This window comes from Nomascus leucogenys, chromosome 12, assembly GCF_006542625.1.
Source record: "Nomascus leucogenys isolate Asia chromosome 12, Asia_NLE_v1, whole genome shotgun sequence".
In the NCBI taxonomy this organism is placed as follows: Eukaryota; Metazoa; Chordata; class Mammalia; order Primates; family Hylobatidae; genus Nomascus; species Nomascus leucogenys.
Window position 1 is genome coordinate 39,646,411 of NC_044392.1, and position 20,535 is coordinate 39,666,945.

Genomic DNA, 20,535 nt, shown 5'->3' on the forward strand with positions numbered 1-20,535 from the left:
CCTTATACAGAACTTTTCCAAATGCACATCCCGTCAACTTCTTCCTATACCCCACTGGCCAGAACTCAGTCCCATGCCCACTCCCGTAAAACCAGGTCTTCATTAGTAAGGAACAAGAGGGCAGGGAATTTGGGTAATCAGTGAGAAATCTCTGCCATAAAGCACAAAATGAGGCTTGGGGAAGATTGATTAATTCTGAATTAGAAGATCCAGGAGTATTTCCTTGGGGACCTGAAATTTTAGCTGGGCCTTGAGAAGTAGATGAATAAGTAGATATATGGGGGAAGGAGGTATAATGGCTTTCCAGGCAGAGAAAACAGGCTGAACGTAGATCCAGTGGCTCAGGAGAGCCAAGAGTTTCAGCAGTCAGCCAAGTGACTGGAGTGTCTAGGGCATGGGGTGCAGGGCACGCAACAAGAGAGAAGAATGCTGAGCTAGATCAAGATCAGTTTTACTTTGAACTTCTGTATGCAAGAGGAAGGGTTTGGAGACTGGGGGTGACATGTGTTTTAGGAAGCCCATTTTGATTGCTGTAACAAGCTTCATCCTGAAGCGGTGTGCATCCTGGTCCTTGGGCTTCATGTCCCAGCCCAGGCATCCTTCCCCTCACATGGATCGCACCCAAAACAACTTACACCAGATCTAAGTCACCCAGCATCCCTAGGCCAGCGCCAAGAGGAAGACTGCATTCTCTGGTCAGAATGCATCAAGCATAGCGACACTGATTCTGGAACCAGACATCCTGGCTTCAATCTGCCTTACCACTTACCTGTTGTGGGACCTTGGGAAATTTATGTAACCTCTCTGTGCCTCAGTTTCCTGAAATGTAAATGATCATGATAAAAATAGGTCCTACCTCACAGAACTGATGAGAAGATTAAATTAGTTAACATATGTAAATGTATAAAGCACTTAGAACAGTGCCTGGCTCTTTGGAAGTGCTGCTGTTATTAGCACAGCCTTGGCTCCAGCCTTGCCCCTACCTGCCCACTGCCTCTCTGACCAGTGACCTGACCTCCCTTGTGTCCCCTCTGAGGAGCAGTATGAAGAGCGGTTTCTGCAGGAAGAAACCGTGTCCCAGCAGATCAACTCCATCAAGCTTCTGCAGACGCGACCCCTGGCTCCACCTGAGGTGGTGAAGTCACAGCGGCCCCTGCAGAGGCAGGTCCACCTGAGAGGCCGGCCAGCCTCCCAGCCCACCGTCATCCGGGGCATCACCTACTATAAAGCCAAGGTCTCTGAAGAAGAGAATGACATTGAAGAGCAGCGTGAGTTGGGGTCAACAGGGTGGCCCCAGAGGCAGGGTAGGGAGGAAGTCACCATTTGGACCATAGGGGGCTGGATTCCTAGGAGCCATACACCCCTCCTGCATTCCAATTACTGCTGTGGCCCTGTTATCCAGACCTGTCACTACATTTCCTCACAGCTCGCTGAGTGGCCTTGGGCAAGTCACTTAACTTCTCTGGGCTTGCAGAAGACCATATGGCAGAGCGTGGCTGGGCTGGAAGGGACTTCAGTGCCCTCCAGTCCAGTTCTCCCCGTTTGCAGATGAGAAAACTGAGGTTTGGGGGAACTGACTTGCTTAGAGCCACAAGGTGGGCTTCCCCACTTGCTCCTCCCTCTGGGGGCCCTGAGCTTCCTGTCTGAGTCTCCAGCACTTCCCCTTTGATCTCTGTCCTTCTTCATTTTTCATGGAAGAGAGATGATCCCTTTTCCCATCACGTTTACCTTGTTTCCTTAGGCTTCTTCCTCTTCCTGTGCTCCTTCTCGCCTCCTCCTCCTACTCTTGTCTTCTTTCTTTTCCTTGCCCAGCACTCCCAGCAGGCCCCCACTCTTCCCCTGTCACCAATGTGTCTGAGCAGGTCCTTCCCCATCAGGGCTGATGCAGCAGCTTCCTGACTGTCTCCTTGCTTCTGCCTTTGCCTCCACCATGTTTATTCTCCACCCAGTAGCTGGCGTCATCATTTTGCCCATGTTTAACTGTGTTTTTTGGTCTTTTTTTGTGTCGTTGATTTGTGGGAGTTTTTTACATATTCTGGATACAAGTTCTTTGTCATCATATGTATTGCAAGTATTTTCTCCCTACCTATGGCATTAATTTTTAGTTCCTTAATGGTGTTTTTGATGGGCACATGAAGTCTACTTTACCAATTATTTCTTTTGTGGTTAGAGCTCTTTGTGTGCTCTCTAAGAAATGTTTGCCTCTCCATGTTCCATCTCTGCTCAAAATCCTGCAGCCTCCCCCATTTCATTCAGAATAAAAACTGAACTCCACACACAGCCTCTAAGTCATGCATGCCCAGAGCCTGTCCTCGCTCTGACCTCACCTCTGCTTCAGTCACACTGGCCACCTCGCTGCTCCTGGGCTGCTGCATGCATGTCCTGCCTCAGGGCCTTTGCTCTGTGGTTATTCACCCCTGGAATCTTTGTGCCCTATGGCTGCTCAACTGACTCCTTCACCTTCTCCAGGCAGCTGCTCATCTCCCCACCTCAGTGAGTCTCATCCTCACCACTTGATTCTTCTCTGCAAGTTTCCCTTCCCTTCTAGCTTGTTTGACCCTCTTTACCCTACTTTTTGTTCTCCATAGCACCTTCAATTGCACAATCCTGTCTGTTATCAAGCATCTCCACCACTAAATAGAAGCTCTGTGAGGTCAAGGATCCTTGTTTTGCTTGCTGTTGTTATCCATACTCCATAAACATATGCTGGATGGATGGACTGGATGACTCACTTACTCCCAGCCACTGGGGTTCAGGACCCATGACTATGCATCCTGCCAGTGACCCCTGAGTCCTGGGGGAAGCATGGCTGCAGTCTATTCAGAGAAACCTCCTGGAAATTCAATGTCCTTCCACCTGTGCTCCTGTCCACCTTCTTCCAAAATCCCAGCCAGACCCCCTCTCTAACTCAGGCCATTGTGTTAAGGAAAGGTGCCCTCTCATTCACCTGCCCATTGCCATGTGCTCTTGTCATCTGTAGGTTGTTTCTCTCCTGTGCCACAGTGAACCTTGTGTTTGTTTCACAGAAGACGAATTTTTCAGCGGTGACAATGGAGTAGATTTGCTGATTGAAGATCAGCTCCTGAGACACAACGACCTGATGACCAGTGCCACCCGGAGGCCTGCAGCCACCCGTCAGGGACACAGCACTGCTGTGACAACCGACCTGAACGCTCGGACCGCACCCCGGTCCTTAGCACTGCCACAGCCCTCAACCTCAGATCCCAGCATCGCCAACCATGCCTCAGTGGGACCACTCTCAGCAACACTCCAAACAACCTCGGTGTCTCCAGATCCCATGAGGGAGTCAGTCCTGCAGCCTTCTCCTCAGGTACCAGCCACCACTGTGGCCCACACAGCCACCCAGCAACCAGCAGCCCCAGCTCCTCCGGGAGTGTCTCCCAGGAAGGCATTGATGGAAGCTATGCACACAGTCCCAGTGCCTCCCACCACAGTCAGAACAGACTCGCTGGGGAAAGGTGCTCCTGCTGGGCAGGGAACAACCCCTGCCAGCCCCACGCTGAGCCCCGAAGAAGAAGATGACATCCGGAATGTCATAGGTAAGTTCATTGTACCTGGCCTTGGTCTCCTGATCAGCTCAGGTAACAGGCTGAGCCTGGAAATATGTTGAGAGGAGAGGGAGGAACCAGATGGTCAAAGTTCTTTATGGGAATGGCAAGTGGAGTTAAGCCTTTGACCAACGATTAGTTTTAACATCTAGGGTTTATGTATTGAAAATGTGCCAGTGGCAAGGGTGGGACTCTTTTTCCTAAAATAGACATATAAATTAATGGAGCCAAGATTTGGCTTCAGGAGTTAGTTTTATAAATATTTGTTGAGGGCTTTCCATACACTAGGCTTTGTGACGGCTATTGGGGTATCCAGTGATGAATAAGTGAATTTTTCTGTGGTAAGTTTACCAAGCCATAAAAGAACAAAGGGTTTTTACTGGGGAAAAGTCTCAGATTCATAGCAGAGTGAGAGCAGGGGAATAGCCGGGGCAATGGGCCTCGGTGCAAAATCATGAGTCGCACTCATGGAGAGCATAGAAACATCACGGCACCATGCAACAAGTGCTGTACCGGAGGAATGGAAAAACAGGGAAAAGAAAGAAGGAATATTAGCTTGGCCTGGCTGCCAGGAAGGCTGGGGAAACTTTTCTAAGGAGGTGTCATTTGAACTGGGATTTGAAGGATGAACAGGAGTTTTCTTTTTTCTTTCTTTTTTTTTTTTTTGAGACAGCGTCTCGCTCTATTGCCCAGGCTGGAGTGCAGTGGTGCAATCTTGGCTCACTGCAAGCTCTGCCTTCTGGGTTCACGCCATTCTCCTGCCTCAGCCTCCCAAGTAGCTGGGACTACAGGCGCCCGCCACCATGCCCAGCTAATTTTTTGTACTTTTAGTAGACATGGGGTTTCACCGTGTTAGCCAGGATGGTCTCAATCTCCTGACCTCATGATCCACCCGCCTTGGCCTCCCGAAGTGTTGGGATTACAGGCGTGAGCCACCGCGCTGGGCCTGAATAGGAGTTTTCTAAGCAGAGAAGGGAAGCCTCCTGACTGCTAGGTCTAAAAGAACAAGGTATGTTCCAGAAGCATGGAGAATGCAGCCCTATTGTATGCCTGGGAGCTCCATGGCCCAAGAGAACTCAGAGCAGTGAAATAGGAAAGTAGAGCAAAAAGGAACTACAAAAGGAAAGATGGGAGCCAGTTACAAATGTCTCTTCCAAAAAGAACTAAACCAAACATTGATTAAATCACCACTGATCATGACTGAAAAATAACACTATTGAATAATAATTTCATCAAAATATTTGTTGAAAAATACACTTGATTTGACAGAGGATTTGGCCTGCCTTATACATATCTTTCCCTTCTCCCATTTTTCTTGCCCTTGGCAGCCTCATTCCCAATCCTTCCTCAGCATAAGGTACCAGCTGCTGCCAGAGACAGGGTGGTGAAGGAGTACCTGCCGGGAGTCAAGACACTCTGCTCTCTGCCATTGATAGCTGTGTGACTTTGGCCAAATCTCTGCCTTCTCTGGATCTCAGTATATGCTATGGTTTTCCACAGGAAGTTCATCAGGTCGTGATACAGCAATGATTGGGTAAAAGTTTCAGAATAATGGCAGAATGAGAGCAGTGAAATAGCCCATAGAAATGGACCCCAGGGCCAAAATCTCATGAACCCTGGCCTGGAGGAAGCTAAGCAAGAAGGCAGTTCTTGGGCCTCAGAGGTGAGGGTGGGAGCAGGAGAGAATGTTTAAGTTTCTGAAGCGGGGCTCCTGCTGTGTTTCTGCAGCCTGCCTTGGGGTCGGAGCAGAGGCTACCACTTGTGCACCAGCTCTGGGCAGCCTGGCGTTTGTGCTCTTGAGAACAGGCCCTGAGCCCAACACTCCATCTCCCCCTCTGCCATGGAAGTGAACTTCCCTGGGCCGCCATACTTCTACCATTTCAGCTTCCTGTCACCCTTGGGTGAGAGGGAACATCCCTCCAAATATTTAGTAATCTGGCCCCTGTCACCCCTACCACAGTTTTCCAGAATGCTAACAGTGAAGACAGGCTGCAGGTGGGACCCATACACCTTGAATGCCATCAGGCAATGGTGTTTGCCAGCCTGGGAGCCTCTTCCGTTGGTGACTTGCTAGCCAGGAGTGAGTCGTTCACTCTCTCCATAACCTACCAACCTGGGTCCCAGAACCCAGCCTCTCCCCAGCTGCCTCCCCAGGACTTTACCATCAGCAGGCTTTTCTGGTGTTTTCAGGGACACTTATAACACTTTCCCCCTCCAGTAGCCTGATTGAGATGCTGATGCCCAGAGAAGCTGTGTGTCCCAGCAGCCATTTACCTGGTGGTAGGAACGACATTTTCTCTTGTTCATTATTCTGTTTAACTAGAATAGCATCATCATGCTGACGATGTAAGGTTTGCTTAAAGACTAGCCCGTGGCATTTTTCAGAGGAGCTGGGGTTCTCATCTCTCATGTCGACTGCAGAAGAAATAGACATGGACACAGATGTAGTGTGTTCTTCAAATGCCAAGGGGTGAGAGGAGGGGGTGGCCCAGAGAAGAAAGGTTTGGCCGTCTAGGCGATGTCTAACTTCGACAAGTTTGTTTCTGGGAACTATTTTCAATAGTTTATCACTGCCAAGTGCCCCCTTCAGGCTGCTGTTGGTGTGGATAAGATTTTCATACCCTAACATTCTCCACAGACCCCTGACTTGCCTGTGTCTGGCCAAGGAAGACCATGATGTGATGACATCTCCCAGTCATCAGTAAAATAAAAAGCTTTTGGCTGAAATAGACATGGGCCACTGATTTTGCTACCTGGGAAAGTTTGTTTGCCGTTTGATGAATCCAGCAATTTTGATTTTTGAGCTATTTAAGATGTAGTTGTAAACAGGGCTAATTTTAAGAGAAAGATTTTATCCCATGGTTTCCAATCCTGATTTTGTGATGTCCTAAAATGTCTTACCATTATCCTCAGGAGAGTTATAAAATGTTCAAAAAAAAATCCAAAAACAAGTAAATTGGAATTCATTTTTGGCTGTGCAAACAAAGTATTTGGCCATAGTGTAGCTCTAGGACAGAGAGAGGAATAATGTTGTCAGTAATTGGAGCTGGGGTTTGGGTAGGATTGGTTACCATCCGAGAAAGTGCTTCTGCTCGGGACAGCCCTGGCTTTGGGAATAGCTCAGGCTACTGCAGAGAAATGAAACTGCCGCATGGCCAAGGCTCTGCAGATTCCCAGACTTTAGCAACTACAATTCCTGATGCATTTTGTAGAAGGGGCTGGTTTGGAGTGGGGGAGGGTGAGTGGGAGGAGCAGACAAAGAGGACAGTCAGTTTATAACAATACCAGAGAGAGCCTGGCTCCTGTTTGAATCTAGGAAATATCATGAACTACGAAGAATGTTTCCCCCACAAAGCAGATGACTGTAACCACCCCGAGGCTTGGCCAGCTGTGCTGACCATGGGGCGTGATGGCCAGTCCTGCCTGTCTCGTGTCAGGGAGGCTGGTCTGGGGCAGCCCAAGGAAGGCGATGCTGACGTGGGCTGGGGCAGCTTCCAGAGCCTCTGCAGAGCCCAGACTCTAAGTCACTAGACAGACAGCTCCCCCAGCCCCAGCTCCACAGCCCTAGCTCCACTGGTCTCAGTCTCTTTGCTGATGCTCCTAACCCAACTCCCTCAGAAAACTGGGAATCCGGTCATCGTATAACACAGGGGCCTCTGGCCTTAGAAATAAGGATATAAAAAGGATAAAATATACCCTTGCAGGTGGTAAAGGACTGAAGTCTAAGCCTCTTGATGAGGATAAAGAGTCATCTAGTATTAATAATTAATCCACCACTACAGCGTGCTCAGCTGCAAAGATCCAAAGTGAGCAAGAAGTGGTCACTTTCCCAAAGATGCTGGGAGGCAGCAGTGACCGAAGTGGCCAAGCACATGGGAAGTGTGGCCGGCAACGGATGCACGCTATCCAGGGGCGTCGCATCACTTCTGCCATGGGGCTCCTCTCTGAGGGTGTTCCCCAGCTCACCAGGCTCAGAGGGCAGAGAAGAACTCTCCAGGCAGAGCCAAGAGCATGAGCCGGGGTGGGCAGGGAATGGAAGGCAGCCCAGGTGCGCCAGCACAGATGGGGTCGAGTGAGGGAGAGTGATGGAATTCCAGGGTAGGGAGCCAGGGCCTGATGATGAAGGGAATGAGAAGTAGGGACTCAGTGCTAAAAGAGATAGAGAGGGCTCTAAGCATGGAAACAGTATTCGGATTTGGTCCAGTATTAAGTGGACCATCAGACACTCAGGATGTGTGAGTGCCGTGGGTGTCAGGGATGCAAAGGCATATACAGCAGGGGCCCTGTCCTGGAGTTGCACAGCTTGTATTGAGACCAACACAGACACATGACTTCAACGCAGGGTGGTGAGCACTGGGGGACACAGGCCACAGTGGGTCACAGAGGGAGACTGAGGCAGCCCAGGACCCTCTTCCAGAAAGAGGTGCTGGCCTAGCTGTTTTGTAGCATGAGGGGAAATTAGCTAGGCAAAGAAGGAAGGTGGCACTGCAGCGAGAAGAACCAGAGCCAACAAGAGCACCGGGGCCCAGTGCAAAATGACAACGTGGGGCCCGTGCTCAAAAGGCAGGGGGAAAAGTGCCATGCCAAGTAGTAAATATAAAGCTCCTCTTCTTCCATTCATGGTGTGTATGTGCCTCTCCCTCTGTCTCTCTCTCCGTCTCTCTCTCCTTATGGTGTTTTTTATTTGCTGTTCCATGCTATTGTAAGTAAGGAGATACAGGCATGCCCCCATCTTATTGCACTTTGCTTTGTTGTACTTCACAGAGAGTACATTTTTTTACAGACTGAAGGTTTGTGGCAACGCTGTGTCAAGCCAGTCTACCAGCACCATTTTCCAACCCTATGTGCTCACTTCGTGCCACATTTTGGTAATTCTCACAATATCTCAAACTTTTTCTTTGTATCTGTTATGATGATCTGTGATCAGTGATCTTTCATATTACTATTTTCGTTGTTTTGGGGCATCACCAACCACACCAATATAAAGCAGTGAACTCAATCTATAAATGCTGTGTGTTCTGCTGCTCCCCCAACTGGCACTCCCTGGGTCTCTCTCCCACTCCTTGGGCCTCCCTGTTCTGTGATACACAACAATATTGAAATTAGGCCAATTAATAACCCTACAATGGCCTCTAGGTGTTTAAGTGAAAGGAAGAATCCCACACTTCTCACTTTAAATCAAAAGCTAGAAATGTCAGAGCTGAGTGAGGATGGCATGTCAAAAGCTGAGATAGGCCAAAAGCCCTCTTGTGCCAAACAGTTAACCAAGCTGTGAATGCAAAGGAAAAGTTCTCGAAGGAAATTAAAAGAGCTACTCCAGTAAACACGTGAACGATAAGCAAATGAAACAGCCTTATTGCTGATATGGAGAAAGTTATAATGGTCTGGATAAAAAGTCCAACCACGACATTCCCTTAAGCGAAATTCCCTAATCCAGAGCAAGGCCCTACCTCTCTTCAATTCTGTGATGGCTGACAGAGGTGAGGAAGCTGCAGAAAAAAGTTTGAAGCTAACAGAGGCTGGTTCATGAGATTTAGAGAAAGAAGTTGTCTCCATAATGTAAAAATGCAAGTGAAATAGCAAGTGCTAATGCAGAAGCTGTAGCAAGCTATCTAGAAGATCTAGCTGAGATCATTGATGAAGGTGGCTACACTAAACAACAGATTTTCAGTGTAGGCAAAACAGCCATCCATTGGAAGAAGATGCCATCTAGGACCTTCATAATTAAAGAGGAGAGGTCAATGCCTGGCTTCAAAGCTTCAAAGGACAAGGTGACTCTTCTGTTAGGGGCTAATGCAGCTGGTGACTTTAAATCAAAGCCAGTGCTCATTTACCATTCTAAAAATCCTAGGGCCCTTAAGAATTATGCTAAATCTACTGTCCTGGTGCTCTATACATGGAACAACAAGGCCTGGATAATAGCACATCTTTTTACAGCATGGTTTAGTGAATAATTTAAGCCCTTTGTTGAGACCTACTGCTCAGAAAAAGAAGTTAGTATTATTATTTGAGACAGAATCTTGCTCTGTCACCCAGGCTGGAATGCAGTGGCACGATCTCAGCTCACTGCAACCTCTGCCTCTCAGGTTCAAGTGATTCTCCTGCCTCAGCCTCGCAAGTAGCTGGGATTAGAGGCACATGCTACCACGCCCAGCTAATTTTTTGTATTTTTAGTAGAGATGGAGTTTCACCATGTGGGCCAGGCTGGTCTCAAACTCCCAACCTCAAGTGATCCGCCTGCCTTGGCCTCCCAAAGTGCTGGGATTACAGGTGTGAGCCACCGTGCCTGGCCAGGAGATTATTTTAAAAATATGACTGCTCTTTGACAATGCACCTAATCACCCAAAAGTTCTCATGGAGATGTGCAAGGAGATGAATGCTATCATGCCTGCCAACACAGCATTCATTCTGAAGCCCGTGGATTAAGGAGTCTTTTTGACTTTCAAGTCTGATTATTTAAGAAATACATTTCGTAAGGCTATAGCTGCCATAGATAATGATTCCTCTGATGGATCTGGACAAAGTAAATTGAAAACCTTCTGGAAAGGATTCATCGTTAAGAACATTCATGATTCATGGCAAGAGGTCAAAATATCAACATTAACAGAGTTTGGAATAAGTTGATTCCAACCCTCATGGATAACCTTAAGGGATTCAAGTCTTCAGTGGAGGAAGTCACTGCAGATGTGGAAATATCAAGAGAACTGCAATTAGAAGTGGAGCCTGAAGATGGGACTGAATTGCTGCAATCCCATGGTCAAACTTGAATGGATGAGGAGTTGTTTCTTATTGATGAACAAAGAAAGTGGTTTCTTGATATGGAACCTACTCCTGGTGAAGACAGTGTGATCACTGTTGAAATGGCAACAAAGGATTTTGAATATTACATAAACTTGGTTGATAAAGCAGTGGCATGGTTTGAGAGGCTTGACTCCAATTTTGAAAGAAGTTCTACTATGGGGTAAAATGCTATCAAACAGCATCACACACTACAGAGAAATCTTTCATGAAAGGAAGAGTCAACTGATGCAGCAAACTTCATTGTTGTCTTATTTTAAGAAATTGCCACAGCACCCAGCCTTCAGCATCCGCTCCTCTGATCAGTCAGCAGCTATCAACATCCAGGCAAGACCCTCCACCAGCAAAAAGATGACAACCCAATGAAGGCTTAGATGATCATTAGTATTTTTTACTAACAAAGTATTTTTAAATTAAGGTATATACATTTTTTAGACATAATGCTATTGCACCCTTAATAGACTGCAGTATAGTGTAAACATAACTTTAATACTCACTGGGAAACCAAAAAAGTTGTGAAACTCACTTTATTGTGATATTCACTTTATTGCAGTGGTCTGGAACCAAATCCACAATATCTTTGAGGTATGCCTGTATTAAAATTTTAATTTACTAGCATGAATTATACCATTCATCTTTATATTGTGCAATGTTAGTTTTAAATGCAAATATAAGATCTTTCAACTTTTATGCAGAATCCACCAAAATGACTCATTTCATATTTTGTAGCTCCTACATACATATGTATTTTGTTCTTATTAGAATAGTGGAAACACTGCACAAAACTAACTCATCTGTTTTTATTTCACTTGATATATGAACATTTTAACAACACTCCCTGCCTTCAGCTTGCTGAGTGAGGAAGGACTAAAAAGAAACAGAACTATGAGTTGCCCTATCTTTCCCTCTTCTTCTCTATCAATTTCAGCATAGGTTGTTGTCTAATACAGGGAAGTAACACAAGAAAGAATATGATAGGGTTCCTTGACCATTTGTGTTTCTTAGAACACCACTACCTTCTTTCTGCTTTCGGAGCACGATCTGGTTCAAATGCAAAATGTGGCCTCTGGGGCAACACACCTACCTTGTGCTCACTTTGAATCTCACTGAACTCAGGCATGTAGTGGGTCTACCTGCAATTCTGTGCTCATTGGGCATAGCAAACCCTATATAAAAGTGGGGGACAAAGAAGGTGGCCACACATATCTTGCATTCTCCTCTGCTCACAAACAGGCTGCATTGTTAGACTTCACATAAAATACAAGTTTGAGGGTGAAAATATTAAGATGTTCAAGATGGCGATAGCAGATCATTAAATGAAGGGCAGCCCTTCTGAGCAATGGTCCTGTGCAATTGCACAGATCATAAGCCCAAAAAGCCAGCCCTGGGTTTATGGTGCATACCATAGCCCAGGCAACTATGGTGAATACAAGCAGCTAGGTGTGGGCAAGAGATCTCAAGCTGGCAGCCTGAGGGCCAAATTCATCCTAAGATGTGTTTTTATGTTCTTGAATCTGAATGTCTTCAGGTCAGCTCTTCCAGTTCACCACAGTGTCTTCTGCCACCTTTTATCTCACACTAAGCCTGACTCATCATTTCAGTTCCTGCCTGAACCCTGTAGGCATCTGAGTTTAAGACCTCTGAATGAAGGCAGCTGATAACACGTAAGAATGGTGATGCAGGAAGGGCTGATGTGCTAGGATGGGGACTCTGGGCTGCACTTGGTGGTTGGAGATGGTGAGTCATTAAGGGTTTAAGAAGATGTGCGTCTTGGAAAAGCAGCACAGGGAATACTGGGGAGGATAAGTTAGAGGTGGGCAGAGATGAGCCAGAGAGACCAACTGGTGCAATTAGAGTGATCCAGGCAAGAGTTGATGAGGTCTGAACTACGCCATAGAGGTGGAGGATCAGGGTCAAGATGTTACTCAGTGCTGAGTTGGAGTGTGGGTGAAGGGAAAGGGGACGTCAGGGATGACCTAAGTTTCTGGCTCAGTTGGTGGATAGTGTGCCATGGCTTTCTCTGGGACAGTAAATACAGGAGGAGCAGGCTGTGAACTGAGGCAAATGATTTCCATTTTCAGTCCTTTAAGTTTGAGGAGCCAGGAGGACATCCAGAAGGAAAGCGCCTGGTAGGTAGTTGGATGGATTCACGGTGCTCAGAATCAGGACCTGGGCTGAGTTGTCGGCAGGAGCTGAGTCTACAGGAGGAATGAGGAGAAAGGAGGCTGAAGGTGGAACTCCAGAGGGTGACATTTGAAAGCAGGCAGAAGAGGAAGCACTAGCCAAAAAGCTGGAGAAGTCCTGAACGGGCAGGCGGGCAGGACCAGGAGAGAGTGGTGATAGAAGCCGAGGGAGGAAGGAAACACCTTCTGAGGTGGGTGGGTGGGCATCGGTGGGGGTGGGGGGTGGCTACCTCAGTTTCCAAGCAAAAAATAGAGGCTTGACTAGAATAAGAGGACTGGAGAGCACCCCAACGGGCAACAGTCGGGTTGAGGGGCTGAGAGGGATTGCTGACAAGGTTGGTTGGGGAGCAGATGCCTAAGGACCCTACTGGGGAATCTTGCCAAGTGAGCACCAGAGTTGAGAGCCGGGGAGGGCCGGGAAGCCTCTTGCTTGCTGGTTTATTTCTTTTAGAATGCTGAGATTTGAGGAGGTTTATATGCTGAGGGGAAGGGCCCCTTCTTTTCAGACCCTGGTAACCTTTGAAACAGGGCCAGCTGCCTCCTAGGTCTGTTGGTTAAATGACGGAATACGTAGAAAGTGTGTAGTAAATGTCAGCGTCACTGGCATCTTTGGCAGCCCTGCTCTGGGGAAACCTAAGATGAGATGCAGACTGCACTCTCCTCTCTGCAGTTCCTTTGAACTTTCTCCCATCTTTGTGTCATCCCCCTTGAAGAGGAGTCGACATGCAATACCTTCTCTCCAAAGCTGATGGTTTGCTGCCAAGTGTGGGAGCATCTGAGCTGCCCCAGATTCTCAGAGCACAGTGATGTGTCTGGGTCTCATGGTTTACTGACCTCTTCCCTTGATCCCATCTTCAGATGCTCTGAAATCATTCGCATTTGTCCTGCCTGGGCTCGTCCGCAGGGCAGCAGTGTTTGCCCTCTCTGAGGGCATGTGAAAATACAGCCTGAGGTCCTAGTACTAGGACCATGAAAATGCAAGCAGGGACTCCCCTCTTCCTGCAGAAATAAGGGTGCCCTAACCCAAGAAGCTGACTCCATCTGTATCCATTTCCTATGCCTCCAAATTGCCAGAAGCTTAGTAGCTAAAAACAGAAATGTACTCTCTAACAGTTCTGGAGGCCAGAAATTCAAAATGAGTCTTGCAGGGCTAAAATCAAGGTGTCAGAAGGGCTGGTTCTTTCCAGAGGCTTGAGAGGAGAATCCGTTCCTTGCCTTTTCCAGCTTCTCATGGCTGCCAGCATCCTTTGGCTTGTGGCCACATCACTTCAGTCTTTGCTTTTTTCATCACATTGCTTCCTCCTCTCTTGTGGTCAAATCTCCCTTTGCCTCCATGTTATAAGGATACTTGTGACTGTATTTATTCAATAGAACCACCCAGATAGTCCAGTATAGTCTCCCCATCTCAGGATTTTTTTATGTAATCACATTTGCAAAGTCCCCTTTGTTTCCTTTTGTCCCAATCACAGGCTCCAGGGATTTGGACCCGGATATCTCTACGGGACATTACTCAGTCTACCACATCATCTTCAGAGGGGACTCTCCATGCACTCTGGTGAAGGAGGCAGGGCATCCATTACAATCAATTTACTTCTGAAGAGATTAAAACTTTTTAACATTATAGTGGCAACACAGACTTTGGAGTCGGTGGCTGGGCCAAGACCAGAGCCAGGCCTCTGGCCCCAGCCTGGGGCATGTCTATAGCCCAGCATTAGGGCCCTGCCACTGCAGAGCCCCGGTGTGAGACGGGACCCTGCAGGGATTTTCAGGGCTGCTGGAGCTGCACAGATGAGTCCTGGCTTTCAAGAGTCCATCTGCAATTTCTGTGTTTGGTCAGAGAGGTGGCGTGGCCATGGCAATCCCCAGACAGAAAACACCTCACCTCATGGCCATCTGTGGGGCTTGGGGGCATGAGCCAGGGATGCCTCCGGACAGGGAATTGGTGTCCTTTCTGGGCTTTGCCAGGGCAGAGGATTGCCTGGTGATGGCAGTCCTCATGGTGAGCTAGGGCTCACCTCAGTGCAGAAGGAGCGTGGCGTCCTCACTGGCAGCCAGGGCCCTGCTTAGCTCCAGGGAATGAGAGCTTTTTCATCAGATCTCTGCTGCCAGGGCTCAGTCAGAGTTTTCTGTTTTATTGTCTTGAACAGATGAGCTCAGCTCTGGGGGAATGAGGCATTGGCAGGGAGGTTCTTTTGTTTGTCTTATGGAGACTGAATCTCTCCCCGCTCCATCAGACCAGTACCTAATAAACCCCACACTGAGCTGCCTAAACCCTGCCAACTGCACCCAGCTACGGGGCCTGCCTGCAAAACAGTGTTCATGCCTCTTCCATCCCCCACTGCCCCAGACCCAGGGCCAAGGGCCCAGCTGCTTGCCCCTGTTCTGTCAGCTGTAGGGCTTGGACTCCTTCCTCAGACCACTCCGGGGGGAGCAGAATAGATGGAACGGATTGGAACAGTTTGGAAATGAGGGTGGCCTAGAATTTAGAGAATTCTGGAATCCAAACTGTAGGTCTTTGTTACTTTTGTCCCAGGTGAGTGTCAAGGACCAGTTATTCTCATCACCCATCAGTGTTGTCAGTCTTGATGGCAGGTGGGGCAGGGGTTCTGCTGGCCCCAGCTGCCAGCAGGGGGTAAGGAAGCTGTGAGGGCAGGATTCATATGGCTCTCTCACTGCCCACTTCCACTGCCCTCTTCCCACCTCCTCCATAATCCACAAGTGTGAGGACAGGAAGAGCACACGCCCTTAGTAGTCACGTGTGACTTCACTATCATTCAAGGCTATGTTCAATAATAATACTGCATATAAGCATTGCAGGCTCTCAACTTCATCTAGAACCCAGTATAGTTAAAGTGGCTTTTTAGGGCCTCTCCTGGGCACCGGGTCCAGAGCCACTCAGAAAGATGTTGCTGAGTTCCTGTCCCATCGTGGCCGACTTGATCTCTGAAGGAGGCTTCTATACGCAGAGTCAGCTCCTTATTCAAGAACTTGGTATCTTGCCCCCCAGTTCCCCAGCAGAGGGCCCTGGCATCCTGCTCCCAGTAGTGACAGGGGCATAGGCTTGGGGACAGCTCTCTAGGACAGCAGGTGGGCCTCAGGGACATGAATAGCCATTGCTCCATTAGGGCTGGTCCCACAGCCTGGGGCAGCTCAGCAGCTGGCAGAGTCGATTTCCTGGTTACACCCAGCAGAGTCCTCTCCTCTGGCCACACTTCTCATGCTGTGTGTTCACCCGGGGATCAGACATTTGGGTGCCTGCAGCAAGCTAGATACTGTGTTCTGAGCACTGAGAATGCAATGAGGAAAAGCCACATTCCCTCATCCCTTGGTGCTTACACTCCAGTTGGGGGCAGGCGTGGAGGGAGGATAGAGAAGCGCAAGCATTGTGGAGATGCAGGATGACATGCTCTGTAAGAGAGCAGCATTCATGGTACCCTGAGAGCTGAATGGAATAGAATAGAATAGTTCTCCAGAGGAGGGCATGGTGTCATAAAAGGACTCTGGATCTTAGGTCTTTGAAGGATAGGACTGAGAAGTCAGAACAGGAGCAAAGCATAGTGGTGTGAAAGTTGGGCATGGTGGAGGCTCAAGTGTAGGGTCAAGCGTAGGGTGGATCAGGGGAGTAGCAGGAGACGGTGTGGAAAAATGTTTGGGGTCAGGTTATACAGGGCTGTTAAAGCCTGCCGAGGAGTCCAGACTCCAAATAGAGGAACAGCAAAGGTTTAAGGGATGAGGCATCACTAGATCAGCCCAAAACCTCCATCCACCTCTTCTCCACCAGGAAGGTGCAAGGACACTCTCTCCACAATCACGGGGCCGACCACCCAGAACACATATGGGCGGAATGAAGGGGCCTGGATGAAGGACCCCCTGGCCAAGGATGAGCGGATTTACGTAACCAACTATTACTACGGCAACACCCTGGTAGAGTTCCGGAACCTGGAGAACTTCAAACAAGGTACATGATAAAGATCCAACCCAGGTTGCTCCTTCCCTTCCCCACATCCTCTGTTTTTATCACAGCCAGGCCTCTTTGGGTGGTAATGGCAGATAGGAAGGATGACACCTTCTTCTGATGATTAAAGGACCTTTCCTTGGAGAGTGGTCCCCCTTCCCCACTCCCTCACATTCTCTGCCTCTCAGCTCTGCCCCTCCACCCGAGCTCCTGGGACATGGAAAAACCTCCAGTCCAGAAGACAGCCTCCCTTTCCCACAGCCCTTGATAATTTACGAACCACATTCATGTATATTAGCTCCCTGGATCCTTGAAACAGGCAGATGGGAATTGTCACTTCCCTATGACAGATGAGGACGCTGAGGCGCGGACAGGTTGAGTGATGTGCTACAGGACGCTAGAAAGTGGCAGAGCCAAGACACAAACCTGGGTTTCCAGACCCCTCGTTGATCATCACTCACTTAACCACATGGGCTGCCCACCCTCTGCCATGCCACCCTGAAGCCTCCTGTTTTCTCCCCACCTGCAGGTCGCTGGAGCAATTCCTACAAGCTCCCATACAGCTGGATTGGCACAGGCCACGTGGTATACAATGGCGCCTTCTACTATAATCGCGCCTTCACCCGCAACATCATCAAGTATGACCTGAAGCAGCGCTACGTGGCTGCCTGGGCCATGCTGCATGACGTGGCCTACGAGGAGGCCACCCCCTGGCGATGGCAGGGCCACTCAGACGTGGACTTTGCTGTGGACGAGAATGGCCTATGGCTCATCTATCCGGCCCTGGACGATGAGGGCTTCAGCCAGGAGGTCATTGTCCTGAGCAAGCTCAATGCCGCAGACCTGAGCACACAGAAGGAGACCACATGGCGCACGGGGCTCCGGAGGAATTTCTACGGCAACTGCTTTGTCATCTGTGGGGTGCTGTACGCCGTAGACAGCTACAACCAGCGGAATGCCAACATCTCCTACGCTTTCGACACCCACACCAACACACAGATCGTCCCCAGGCTGCTGTTTGAGAATGAGTATTCCTATACGACCCAGATAGACTACAACCCCAAGGACCGCCTGCTCTATGCCTGGGACAATGGCCACCAGGTCACTTACCACGTCATCTTTGCCTACTGACACCCTTGTCCCCACAAGCAGAAGCACAGAGGGGTCACTAGCACCTTGTGTGTATGTGTGTGTGTGCATGTGTGTGTAGGTGGGTATGTGTTGTTTAAAAATATATATTATTTTGTATAATATTGCAAATGTAAAATGACAATTTGGGTCTATTTTTTTATATGGATTGTAGATCAATCCATACGTGTATGTGCTGGTCTCATCCTCCCCAGTTTATATTTTTGTGCAAATGAACTTCTCCTTTTGACCAGTAACCACCTTCCTTCAAGCCTTCAGCCCTCCAGCTCCAAGTCTCAGATCTCAACCGTTGAAAAGGTTTCTTCATCTGGGTCTTGCAGGAGGCAGACAACACCAGGAGCAGAAACGAAAGAGGCAAGAAAGAAGTGCTATGTGGCGGGAAAAAAAGTTTTAATGTATTGGAGAAGTTTAAAAAAACCCAGAAAAACGCTTTTTTTTTAAATAAAGAAGAAATTTAAAATCAGCCCCCAGTGCACTTTTGTTTAGCACCAATATGTCTGGCCAGGTGTTGGATCCCGCTCCCGGAAGGAGACGAGGTCTGGTGTTCCTCAGAAATGTTCTCTAGCTGAAGTGGCCTGCGTCCAAGTTCAGTTCCTAGGAGCTCCTCCTCCCCTCCTGATAGGGGCTTCCTGATGGGGGATTTGGAATGAGCTGACCCCTGTGTTCTCTTTAATTTTGTGGCATTGATCCCTTCATTTCTCTGTCACACTGGCTTCCTTGCTCTGTTCTGCTACTCCTCTGATCATTTCACCCAAGGTTGGGGAACCCGTTCATTCGTTAGCCCTGCTTCTCGAGGTCTGGTCCTAGGCACTGTTGAAAATACAAAACTGAGTGAGTGCGACCTTGTTCCTGCATTTCCTTAAGAAGTTCTCAATCAATCAATCCATCTCCCTCCTCCTCTCTCCTTCTGCCCATAACCCTGTCTGCCTTTTCCTGAACAAGCTCATTCGGTCAGGCTTTCCCTCCCACCTTCCCTTCCAGGAAAGGGGCCCCTTTCTGAAACAAGGTCCTTGAGGGAAGCACTTGAGGGATGGGGAAGAACTGCAGCCCCTCCCAGTGCAGGGCTGAGCCCTGTGCAGTGCCTGCTGTCCACAAGTGTGATTTTTTCCTCCACATTACACAAAACAGGAGATAGAACATCTGAAAAAGCCTGAAGAGGCAGGCATCTCCTGAGGTTACGAAGGAGGGCAGGACCCAGGGATGCCGCAGGGAGATCAGCACAGCTCTCCTGTTGCAGCTCCCCTCAGCCTCCTCCCGACCCCTCTGTAGGCGGCCTCACTTCCTGACCCCAAGTTAGAGGGTCACGCCAGGGAGCACCCCCGCTGTGTAGAGAACAAGGTGGGGGGCCATGAGGAACAGCCCTCCAGGGAGGCCGGCTGCAGCTTGTCTGGGTGAATCAATTGGCTTTAGAGCCAAACTGCCCACTCAGGCCAGGTGAGGACACTTCTCAGGTTCCTCCCACATGCCAGAAGGAGGAAGCAGAGGCAGGGGTAACCGCAGGCCTGAAGCTGGGTGGTCGTTAATGTTTACCCTGGGCACAACATCCAGGACTTCTTCAAGCAGCTTTCTTTTGTGGGATTAAACTTTGGAAACACCAAGATTTAAACACCAACATTTAAACAAAGAATGAGTTTCTCCAAAGCCTAAAGAGCAGAATCATGACCAGGCTATGCTCCACCTGCTGCCTAGGGTGAGACCTGAGACCCGCAGCCCGACCCTTCTGGGCCTCTGCCCTCACCTGTAAAATGAGGGGGTGTTTCCCAGCCCTCAGACTTGCTGGCTGAGTCTTCTCCAGCTCTATAATACCTCGTCAAACTTAGAGCATTTTAATTGCTTGATACTGATGGGAAATATTTTTTTTTCCTGTTAAAAGACTTCCCAACAGTGTATTTCAAAAGTAGAGAAAAAATTCCTAACAATTTATCCTTTCATTCTTTTTACATTCATTGATTTACGTGTACATTTATTCATTCAGTAAATATTTATGGAGCCCTGACTGGGGATGGGAGTAAATAACACAAAGTCCCTGCCCTCATGAAGCTTATATTCTAGAGAGGAAGAGAGAAAAAGAAATACACTACGTGTAATGTGACAGATGACAATAAAATAAAGCAGGGAAAGATGGGAAGGGAGGGGGTTGAAGTTTACATGAAGAGGTCCGAGAAAGCCATCTGATCAGGGGATATGAAGCAGAAACGGAAGGCAGAGGGGTTGAGCGAATCTCAGACCTGGAGGCTGTGGGCAGGCAGACAATAGGGAGCTAGAGGCCTGAAGGGGCCCCACGGGCACCCCAAGTGAGGCTGGTGGAAGCACCTGCAACCAACCCAGCACCCTGGGCAGGAACAAGGTGCATTCTGCTCTCGCTCGGCATCCAACATAGTTGAGCACAGTTGGGTGATGGTGCGCAGGCCTTCTTCCTACCTGCTTCCTTCCCCGCTGTGAAGATGGCTGTTTGATGGAGAAGACCATCTCCAGGGGCTGGGTCTTAGTCCTGGCTCTCCAACTTGGCATTTGTGAGACCTTGGATAAGACCTCTCTGAGCCTGTCTGCCGTCTGTAAAAAGGACCACATTCTGTCTACAAGAAGGGTAGATTCATGAAGATTCAAGTAAAGCAAGGCAAGTAAAAGAGTGTAAAACACTGGCCATTATCACTGTCTAAAGTGAAATTCCTTAACTTGATTTCCCAAACTAGCTCCGCCTCTGGCCTTCCCTGATGATCTCCTGGTCCCCTGGGATATAAGCTTAGGGGCACTCTGTTTACTCCCTGCTCCCGGGGTCTCCATAACAACTTAATTACCCAGACCTCAGGTCCTTTCCTCCCACAGAGGCACCATGGAACACAGTGGGCTCTCATGGCCAAATCCCAGCTCTGCCCAGTCT

The 20,535-nt window shown here is 48.7% G+C and overlaps 1 protein-coding gene across 3 annotated transcripts in view; it reads left to right on the plus strand.

The window, feature by feature from the left end:
* OLFML2B (olfactomedin like 2B) overlaps window positions 1-18,117 on the plus strand; it is a 41,146-nt gene extending 23,029 nt beyond the window's left edge. Inside the window, exons 5-8 of one of the 3 annotated variants that reach the window (XM_030824053.1) lie at window positions 1,037-1,268; window positions 3,027-3,560; window positions 16,332-16,508; window positions 17,035-18,117. In XM_030824053.1, coding sequence (XP_030679913.1) covers window positions 1,037-1,268; window positions 3,027-3,560; window positions 16,332-16,508; window positions 17,035-17,636 — 1,545 coding nt within the window. In that variant the 3' untranslated portion in view covers window positions 17,637-18,117. The remainder of the gene's footprint in view (window positions 1-1,036; window positions 1,269-3,026; window positions 3,561-16,331; window positions 16,509-17,034) is intronic. The other 2 variants (XM_012511015.2, XM_003258776.3) reach the window with 2 other exon arrangements.
* Window positions 18,118-20,535: the final 2,418 nt, after the last annotated feature.